General features: G+C 51.2%; 1 protein-coding gene across 1 annotated transcript in view; it reads left to right on the top strand.

Moving 5' to 3' along the window:
* The first annotated feature begins 4061 nt into the window (after positions 1 to 4061).
* ATP2C2 (ATPase secretory pathway Ca2+ transporting 2) overlaps positions 4062 to 10607 on the top strand; it is a 29732-nt gene continuing 23186 nt past the window's right edge. Inside the window, exon 1 of the mRNA XM_068956101.1 lies at positions 4062 to 4634. Coding sequence (XP_068812202.1) covers positions 4536 to 4634 — 99 coding nt within the window. The 5' untranslated portion in view covers positions 4062 to 4535. The remainder of the gene's footprint in view (positions 4635 to 10607) is intronic.

Raw genomic sequence — 10607 nt, 5'->3', positions numbered from 1 at the left:
TTGCTTTTGAATCTTGTGCAGCTACCAGATCATGAGTACTCCAGCGTCTGTTAGCAACAGTATTTATTTCTGGATTCCTTGCAAAAGGCCCAAATGACGAGAAAATGCTGGCACTTCAGCTCAGACTTTTTCCACTATCGAAGTAACTTTTGTGACTGTAACAAGGAGTCATTGCTGGGGGTCTGCACTGAAGCTGCAGAGTGCATCTCTAGATCAGCAGTTAGAATTTTCAGGGATGAGAATAAAGCAAAAAAACAAACAAAAAACCCCAGTAACGTTGACCTCTGTTGTTCAGAGCTCCGTTAAGCTCCATGATGGAGAATTACTTTCGTTACATTCAGGAAGTCATCCCATAGTTCATGAGTAGAGGGGACGTCTACGAGGCTGAGACAAACTATAGCAGAGGCTTTGGAGACTGGCAGTTTCTTTTCCCACGCTATATAGCAGGGATTTGTTCATATATGTGGTTGTTTACTTCTCCCATGGCACACTGTGTACTCAGGTTAGACTTTTCTCCAGGGACGGGTGTCAGGTGAGCAGCTATCATCTGTCCATGGCAGAGTGCAACAGCAGAAGAGGCTAAGCTGTTCAAAATACTCCTGGCTCTTCATTCCTCTACAGGCAGAGGAGAGCTGGGAGATTAGCTAGTGAAGCAGTTTTCGTTTTAAGAGTGGCTCTAGTTTTTCTCACCTCAGAAGAGATCTCTTGCTAAACGCTCAGGGCAGAGCAAGGAGAATCGAAAGGGATTTTTAACATCATTTGAAGACAAATAAGAAAGAAACCTTTTACTGGTCAGTATGTATTTCTTCACATTATTTTCTCCTTCTTGTTACCTTTCTACGCAGACAAAGTATCAAGAACCTTGGGAGGAGCTGTGCAAAGCAAAGCAAGGCCTTTTGACGGTTTCCGTAACCTTGAGATGTGTCTGGGGGGCTCATTTCACCCAGCCTGAGTCACCCCCACCAGATAAGTCTCCTAATTTCAGCCGCAAAGGCCGTGCTAACAGAAACCAAGGCATTTAGCTAAATTCCCTCTCCCTTCCTGATGACACTCCTAGCGCAGCCATGGAGGAATAGCAAAGTGAGGCTTTTTACCTAGCCTTTATCAGTAGCATTGAAAAGATGGAAGGGAACCATGACTAAAAACTTAGTTCTTTGCTTTTGGAGGTGGCTGTGGACATCTCAGTCAGAAAACTCCCTGTTCTCTACCACGTGGCACAGCATTGCCTTTTTCTCAGTCAAAGAGATTTTCCCTTTGAAAGCTGTGCCAAGAAGTCTCCTTATAGGCAGGGCTGTGTTCCCGCTGGGAGCAGTGGGTACCCTGCATGGGAAGGGCACAACCTGTGTACGAACAGGTCGAAAATGCAGCACGTTCGGTACATTCTGCCTGTGCACCGGAGTTTTTTTCCCTGAAGGTGGCACAAGAGGAGCAAACGTGTAACAACCCCTGGTTGCAGAGGAGGAACCAGGTGCAAGAAACCGGTGTGAGGCACTGGTGTTATGCAGCGATCTTGTGCCCACTGGCGAAGTCTCCATGCATGGAGCAGCCCTCTGGAGCACTAAGGTGCTGAGCCCTCTGCTTTGGCCGCTTTTGGCCAAAAGAGCCAAGCCGTCATGCTACCCTGGGATGGAGCCACAGGGCTTTTGGCTCCCTGCAAGGGCCACGGGGCTGAACACGTGTCCTGTGAGCTCTGAACAGGTACAACTATCAAATTACTGCATACGCTGGGTTATATCTTTAATAGTGTGAAAGTTATATGTGTTATACCAGAACGAAGAGATAGAGGTTGCATGAGGGCCACTTTCTTAACATTATACTCCTTGTTCCATCCATTCCCAGCATTTTCTGAGCCATGAGATGGCCAAACGCATGAATCCTCCATAAGATTTCCTAGCAGGTAGAAATCAGAGGCAGGAAAAGAAACGAAACTTCAGCTAGTGTCGCAATCTAGCAGAATGCGTGGCGAGTGTTCAGAGGTAACTACATTTTCCTTCTGTATTTATTCAACTGCATCGGTCCTAAAATGCAATATCCTGCTACAGGGCCGAACGAATTTAAAGTCGACAGACATGAGCGTGGCGCTGAGCCCAAATAAAATCATTTCACGTGAACTGCAGGCCTGCGGAACGATAGACCGCCACACCGGAGTTACATGGCACGTATTATTATGCTGATTAAGTCACGTTTCTCTTTTCTGCTCATCTCGGTATCCTTGTCGTTGCCCTCCCTATATCACTTCTCCTCCTTGGTGCTCACTGATCTAAGCCAGTAAAAAGCAAGGGGGGCTGCAATTCCTGCGCGCGCCGGGGGCGTCTGCATTAGCCAGGGATGTGGCCCACTGGCCTCGTGTCCATGCTGTGCGTAGTCTGGATTTTGTTCTTTTCTAGCTCGTTCACACAACCCGGGGCTGCCTCTGTTTCCGCAAGCGGAGGATTTAGCTGTTGGCCAAGAGGAGGAAGTTAAATAAGACATTATCAGCCAGAGCCTGTTGCTCAATTAGCTGTGCCGTCGTCAGCGCTTGGCTAATGAGCCCGGCAGCAGGGACAGCACGATCCCGTACAAATCGTGCGGCGCGGGCTCACGCCGGGCGTCAGCGCCGACCCTGCGGTGCTGCTCGCGGCGCCGGGCTGCCCCTCGCGTAGGGGGCTGGGCTGGGGGGGGAGAAAAAGAAGAACAAGACCACGCAAAGCTTTTTCCTCCCTGCGCAGCGAGGGGACAGACGTTTTTCACCACTTTTCTATCAGGGGTGCGAGGAACAATTGAGCCCGAGCGCAGGACTGCGACCGCTGCAGACGCGCTCCGATGAACAGGAGAAGTTGTGTCCTTGCCAGGCCGAAGCCGCCCCGCCGCGTCGAGGCGAGCCCGGAGCCAGCTGGCTTCCGCCCAAATCCTTGCAAAGCCGCAGCAAGAAGGAAGCAGCTGAAAAGCAGGCGTGAGCACACGGATGTTTCGCCACCGAATTCCCACAGATCTTGATAAGGTTTAAACCTCTCTCTATACCTTTGGGAGCTTGGGCCTTCTTCACGCCTTCGCTAACAACCGCAGCCCTTGCCTAAACCCTGGGCAGGGCCTGGGCAAGTGCTGCAAGTCAGTGGCCGGCGTTATCCTTCGATACCTTCCCGTGGGAAGGAGCGTTGCTACATTACAGGGATTCGGGAACTTCCTTCAGCTGCCGGCTGCATCCCGCTCAGGCCATGAGGAGGCCTTTCTGAACCAGGAGGCGAGTGGGCTGGAAAGCCTCCGCCGGCGTTTCCAGCAGCCTTGCCATTCGCAGCGCGTTTCCCCATCGCTCCGGTTTCCCCGCCGCCTCCGGCAAGGAGCGCTCCCTCCGGAGACACCGCTCTGAAGGCCGGCTCCGGGGGCCACGTCGCGGGGTGACGTGCGTTTTTCCGTAGCCGCCAGCAAGGCCGCGCCGGCGGCGTCTCCCCGGGGGCTCGGCAGCGTTCGCCACAGCTGGTGGCACCTGGAAAAGGCAGACGTGTGGTGCCAAAACGCTCTGCGGGTTAATACCGCCCTACCGGGCGCCGGTCGGGTCTCAGGCAGGCAGGACCCCGGCAGGGCTCCCGGCACCGCCGCCTCCGCTGCCCCCGGGCCAGCAGGGTGGCACCCCAACCTCCCGGGGAGAAACAAAATCACACGTGCCTGCTGGGAATGACATTCATTCCCTGAATGTGGTGAAGGAAAATCTTAATATCATGCTTTACACCTTAGGGACAGCTTAAGTCTAAGCGGATCGTGTAGCGCTGGCAGCACCGATACCCGGGGGAGGAGCGAGGTGCCCTGGTGCAGACCGGAGCGCAACCGTCCCTGGCAGGTGGGCATCAATCTTCAAAAAGGATGTAGCTGCTTAACTTCGGTATCTGTATGTTAAGATCCACCGTGAAAACGTTCGCCTCTAGTAAAGGAGAAAGAAGTTGTATTTTTTAACAACCAAGCATCACAAATGCACAGTTGCATTCCCCTTCGGGAGGGGCAGAGCTGCATATGATATACACGCTCTGCATTTGTGCTCTCTCCCTGACGTAAAGACCTATAAATGCTGGATTTATGCTGACTGAAGCATTTCTGCAGGAGGTTTTGCTCAGCCCGGTAGTTCCCAAACAGGCTCGGCAGGGGAGCGTAAGCCGCCTTGCCTCCGCGCGAAGCAGCCGCGGCGAAACACCCGCGGCTCCTGCCTGCCTGCGAGGTGGCACCCGGCGATGCTCCTCCTGCAACCAGCTCCCGGAGGGCGGAGGAAAAACATCTCGCGGCCAGGACTCGACCTGCGGTTCGGCCCCCGGCGCTGGCTGCGTGCGCGCGGGCGGCCGCCGCGTCGCTATATCAGCTGCGGCCGCCCTTAAACGTGCAGAGGATCCCCCGGGCAGGGCTCGGTGGGCGAAGCAGGGGAGGGGGACGGCGCGCAGCCTGCCCCGGCGCCCCAGGTGTGTTGCGGCACCCTGCGCCAGGTAGCTCTGCCTCTCCTCGCCGGCTCCTGCAGCCCCGCGCCCGCGGGAACCGGAGCCGCCGCCGCTGGGAGCGGACGGCCCCCCGCCACCATGGTCGAAGGAGGCTTCGCCCAACTCTTCCAGAAACGGTTGCTTTGCCGCTTCGCGCAGAAGTATCAGCCCTTGGGCAGCGCCGAGCCGGAGGAGCAGGTGAGGATTTCCTGCGCCTCTCGCCTGCACCTTGCGAAATAGCTTGTGTGATCGGGGCTGCGTTTCTGCCTGCCGGTCTAATACGCCTGACCGGTGGCTTCGTGTTGCTGTAGCTGCCTCCTCTTCTTCCCTGCGAAATGGGGATGACATGAATGATGCCACCAGGCAGCGGGATGAGACGAGGTTATTTGTTTGTGCGTGATGCTTCCAGGACATAGAGCCAAACTCCTGACTGTTAACGTTATTCTCTATACTGAGGATATTAAAAGTTAAAGAAATGTGCATCAGTGTAATCGCAGCGCAGTCGCTGGGCTTGGCATGAGGCTCTCTGGGCTGCCAGTGCCATCGCAGCAGTGGGCATCTCACCAGCCCTCAGGTGCCCCCGGCCACCCATGACGGCTGCCATGGACAGCCGTGACGTCTGGCCCTACCCTACCTACAGACTCTCCTCTGTGTTGTTACTGTTGTCATGACTCGCAAAGAATGACCAAAAAGTGCTTTGCAGCTATTCTCAGCCCTGCAGAGCCCACTTTGGAGTAATTTTTGCTTTTCTTGAAAAATATCAATGTAAGAATCCTGATTTCTTTTCCCCATCCCTTCATTCCCCCTGCTTGGCACTCCTACAGATGGATCAAGGAGTGGCCAGTGGTGGTTTAGGTATCACATTTTCTTTTCTCTTTTGTTTTACTCTGTGAAACCTTTTCAGGCTGGGATAATCTCATCATCACGTGTTTGCTCCGCACAGTGGCAGAATGGGATCTGCACTGCAGCTGCTGCCGTAACACAACTCACGATTTTGCTCAAGACTCACTTTTTCATCCCACATGACGGATGGACTAGGGTGCCCTCCCACGTGACCCTGACCGTCTCATTCCTTCAGCTCGTAGCGTTAGCCCCTAGTGTTGTCCTAGCAAGCACCTTACAGATATTTGTGGTCTTTTCCATGGCCATTTAGCATGGTTTGCATCCTGTGAGTGCCTTTGGTCTTTCCCTAGATGACATTTCAGCCATTTCTACTCTCTTCTGGTTTCTGCTAGTCTCATCTTTGTGGCATGGTAGTTGTTCAGTGCTATGGAGGGAGGAGGATAGGACACCTTCAACTCCTGATCCCAGGCACCACACGGTGCGTTGTGTGATGCTGCAAGACACTACTTCAACGTAGCTCAAAATTACCAGGAAGGAAGATCTTACTGGGCTTCCAGAAAGTGCTTGTAATCTCACTGCGGCATGAAGTGAAGATTTCTGATCTTACATAGTCAGGAAGCCAATGGCAATTAACCTGGCCTGTTCTTTGCCAGTACCATTTTTGTTGCACCGTAATACATCATATTTACCTCCAAACGTATAACCTTTTGGAATTAGAGCTCTAGTCTATGCAGAGCGTGAAATGGCCAGGGAGGTCATTTCAAAAAGGCAGACCCCTTTCTGATGCCAATGCAATGTCAGCCTAATATCAGTGTAAGTCCAGGAGGATGCAAGGACAACACCAGAATAACCTGAAGCCAAAGCCTATATGGATACTAGATTCACTTAAACGCACCTTTTTACAGTTCCATCTCAGAAGCTCGATCATATTGAAAGAGTTTCAAAGCAGGAGGATTTTTTAGGACACCACTACATCGTGAAAGTATAATGTCTAACACAATTATTACACCCCAAAAAATTTCTGATTTATTCTACACAAGTTCACCAAATATTTCTTTATATTTTTACCAATGATAGTTACTTTTATTATTAATCTCAATAACTGTACCATGACTTAAAAAGCTTGATAAATCAAGAGCACATTCCCAGGTTATTTTATAAGGTGCTAATTGACTCACACTGTCTTTAAGGATGTTATTTCATTTATTTATTTGAAAATATTACGGAACACTTTCAATCTTGTACATCTTGCAGTATTTTGGTAAAAGGGTTTGTCCTGGGGCTTAGAAGATGTGAATTCAGTTCCTTGAAACTAGTCTCCTGTGTGACCTTGAGTGGGTCCTTTATTTTGTGTCTCAGCTCTTTGTCTTCATCTTTAAAATGAGACTGATGATTCACGCTCTCTTTCTTCTATCTACAATGCAAAACAAAAGCTTGAGTATTGCAGCTACTCTGTGAGTTACAGCATCCATCACAGCACTAAGATTGTATTCTTATTCTTCATTATCTCTTGTTTTATAGTGATTTCAGGAAAGATAGAAGTCAGAAAGAAATGATCAAATTAGGAATGCAATTCGAACAGGTTATCTGATGAGACTGAAGAGAGGATAAATAAAAAAATTACTGTGAGTGAAGAAAAAGCCACAGTTTTGGTAACTGAAAGCTGATAGCCAGCTCACAGCCTCTGTTGGAGGTTACCGTCTGGAGATGGCAGAATAGTTAACTTTCACATCGAAGCTCAAATATAGAGAGCGTCTGGGCTCTACTAGATGCTGTTTCTGTTCTTTTTCTACAGTGACACATTCAGAATCAGGCTGAATTTCTGTTTATGGCTCATAAGAGAAGGACCTTTGTGTTTCGTGGAGAGATGGGTGCAGAACACCCAAAGAGTTCCCTTCTGGGTATCCTGCTGCCCAGGAAATGGCATATTAACCTCTCTATATGGATTCAAAGTGACAGCTGCGGAAATAATCTGGAAGAGGCTGGCGAAGGAGGGCAGGAGGATGGAGATGAGGAGTTCGTAGGGGAGCAGAGCTGCCGTGGATGCCAGTGTACCAGTCCGGAGTCCTGGGCACAGGTGTCGCCGGTGCACGGCACGATCCCTTCATGCTGTCTGGGACATAGCTCCCTTTCTCATTGAGCATGGCAAGCTGGAAACATCTCTAATGTCTCAGAGGCCACCAGGACTGGAGAAGATCTGCCCACCTGGATCTACCTCCAGCTCATCTGGGGACCTGTCATGATGTAGGGTTATTCTCTCTTCTTGGGTTTAGCCTTGGGAAGGATCCAGTTTCTACTCCAGACAGATCTGGGGTAGGTTTTGGCGTATTAAGATCTTCCTCAGATTTTCTTCAAAGATGCTGGGTCTTCTTCTTTTCAACTATTCCACTTCTAAGCACTAAAACACCTCTCGATGCTTTCTCCCACTGCAGTCAATCCATGGCTCAGGAGCCATAAAGGGAGGACAGATCTTTCCCAAATCTGCACTATGTTCACTGCTGAATTACTAACCCAGTTTGGATCTAGACTTTTTTCCTTTTTAGGATTCACGTCAGTGAACAGTTACCCACAGAGGGTTTTGCAGGCCCTGTTTTCACAACCTCCCAGAGATGCCAAACATTCGTACCACCACATTTTTGTACGATGCAGGTATCTATTTTTATATATGTCCCCAAAATAAAATTGAGTAGCACAACTTCCCTTCCAGGTGAAGACAAAGAGAGTGAGGGCTTGCCTCTGCACACCCACGTCAGCAGTAACTGAGACGTTTATTTACACTGCCCATAAGGGATTTTGGTCTAAGACTGCTGAAGGGAAGGGTTTAGCTGGCCAACACGTCCTCGTTCCTTAGGGGCTGTCCTGTCCTCAGACCTTCTTGTTCTCTATCACAAACACTGATGGTAGAATATACTGCCACAGAAACCAAAATCACTACATTTCAGCTCCTCCTCGCATGTTTTTGAACCCTTAGAGGTGTCTGAAAAGCTTCCAGCAGGCAAGGAGTTAACATCATCCCCATTCTCACACAGGTTTTTTGGGTCAGAGTAACAAAGCAGGGCTGAGGACCCATGCACTGCCCTGCCCCGAGCAAGGATATAAGCAGGTGCCCTGAGCTGGGCACAGGTTTATTCATTTTGGTGCTGGGTAGGACTGGTTTGGGGTGGTGAGGGGGGCTCCTCCTTGGGGGTAGCTGTCTGCTCATGTGAAGACTTTTCCCACAAGAGCAATGCGATCGTTTAGTTTCGGGGAGCTGGAAGGTTTTTTTTCTTTTTAAAAAAAAACAAAACTGAGTTGGAGGAGGAGGAAGAGTGGGCCAGGAGGCCAGTGGCTCTATGGGACGAGGGTCTCATCCAAGCAGAGGTGGTGGGTTTGTATGTTGCAGCCAGGTAATCCCTGCCTCTGCCATCAAACACCCGTGGGGGTGACTTAATGTGCCGGGGGTGGTGTTAGTGCAGCATTTCTGGAAAACCCTTTGCCTTTGAGCAACCAAGGTGCCTCTTTGGAGGCTTATATCCTGGACCAGGGGGACCCGGGGCTTTATGCCCCATAAAAGTGATGTGGCTCTGAGGTCTAGGTGTGACATGGGGGTTTAATAGCTGCATGAGGGGCATGAGGAAGTGCTGGGGCCTTGGTTGCACTGTGGGAGGAGCAGTGCAGAGGGACGAGGGTGGACGAAGATGCTCAGATAACAAATCCCGAGGTGCCAGCCCCTCTGTTTGCGAAGTCCTGGTCTGTGTCAGGAAGGCACCTGCCCATGTAACTGCGGGTGGTGCTGCTGAGAAGTTGGCCCAGGTGCCCTCGCTTCCATGTGCACAGGAAAAGGAGCATTAAGGGCTTTCAAGGGGCTGATTGGACTTATTTTTTAGCAGCCATGAAGAATATACAAGAACAGGGTCTCTATTTAATGTTTTAAAGGGCTCCTTAGACTCCATAACCCAGGCCACTCATGACCAGGTGACAACATATTAACCAGTCCAAAGTAATCTTTAGACAGAGGAAAAAAAATATGCAAATTCTCAGTAAAAACAGAGGTGTGGGAAAATCCCCAGCACTGATGGTATTTGCCAGGATGTGCCAGTAGGTTTGGGGGCTTTGTAGCAAGCCACGTGTTTTCAGCCTTTCCACCTGGGCGGATCTGGGTGCCAGTGGGTGCCTTGCACCGGCGCAGCACTTCCCACCGCGTGGCTGCCTTCGCTTTTGGCAAAGGACAGCCCATCTTTTGGAGCCTCAAACATCTCGCCTTCCTGAGCAACAGCTAAGCTACTAATTTTTTTTTTGCTTCCTCCTACCGCGCTTTCTGGAGCCCCACGCTCTGGTGCTTAATTGAGTTAAGGCGAAAGGATAAAGGTTAAAAATGTAAATGGAGGCTATTGATAGCCCGCTTCTGTTTGGAAAGGCAAATAGAAAGGCAAGCAACCGGGGTCAGGGGAGGCTGTTTGGGAAGGAGGTGCTGGGGATGCTGCCCGAAACCCACCGGCCGTGTGGAGGAGGTTGTTTCCGGGGGCGGGAGAAGCCCCTTAGGGGCAGGAGCTCATCCATGCGAATAAACCGGTAGGACCAGAACGGCTCATTTCACAACAGCCCTTGCATTAAGGCGCCCGGCGCAGCTATTGATGGGGAGACGGAGCGGACCGCAAATGCCCGGGCGCGCTTGTCCCCGGCGAGTGCTGTCGTGCGTTTCCTTCGCTAGGTAAACAGGAGTGCTGAGCCGGCACCGAGGAGACCGGGCTCCTGCCCCTGATGCCGGCAGACCGTGGGCATGTTACCCCGTGCCCCTTCCCACCCGTTAGCCCCTTTGATCTCGCGGTAAGCTTTGCAGGGACAGGAACTGCCCCTCGATCCACGCGCATCGAGTCAGCGGCGTGGTGGAGCCTGCAGAAAGTGCCGTCAGCAGATCGGCAGGCGAACGAGTGCAAGACGTGTTTCTATTTGACAGGGTCCCGTGTTTTATTTCTAGCAAATTTGTCCAGCTTTGTGCCCACCTGGGCGGCTTCCAGCAGCTCATGGGCTCGTGGGAGCCGAGGAAGTAACGGAGAAGAGATGAATTTGGGGTTTACCAGGCTGTTGGTGTAACACGGGGTCAGAAGACGCAAAATAGGAATAAACCAGTGGTTTTTTAGTGTGGAAGGATGTTTTCATCATTTGTAGGGCTACTTGCTGAGGAGACCTTAGGATAAGGGTGGTGTCCTATGCTAGCATGCCTCAAAGCAGTGGAGAAATTCTGCGAAATGGGGTCAGCAGGCAGAAGGAAGCGGGTAGGCAGGAGTATTCTTGGTGATTTTGGGCGAATCGCTGGGGTGCTGGGAAGGCAGGCTGCTCCCGGGGCAA

This window comes from Struthio camelus, chromosome 10, assembly GCF_040807025.1.
Source record: "Struthio camelus isolate bStrCam1 chromosome 10, bStrCam1.hap1, whole genome shotgun sequence".
Taxonomy (NCBI): Eukaryota; Metazoa; Chordata; class Aves; order Struthioniformes; family Struthionidae; genus Struthio; species Struthio camelus.
Note: the sequence above shows the minus strand (reverse complement) of the source record. Positions and strands in the feature narration are given on the sequence as shown.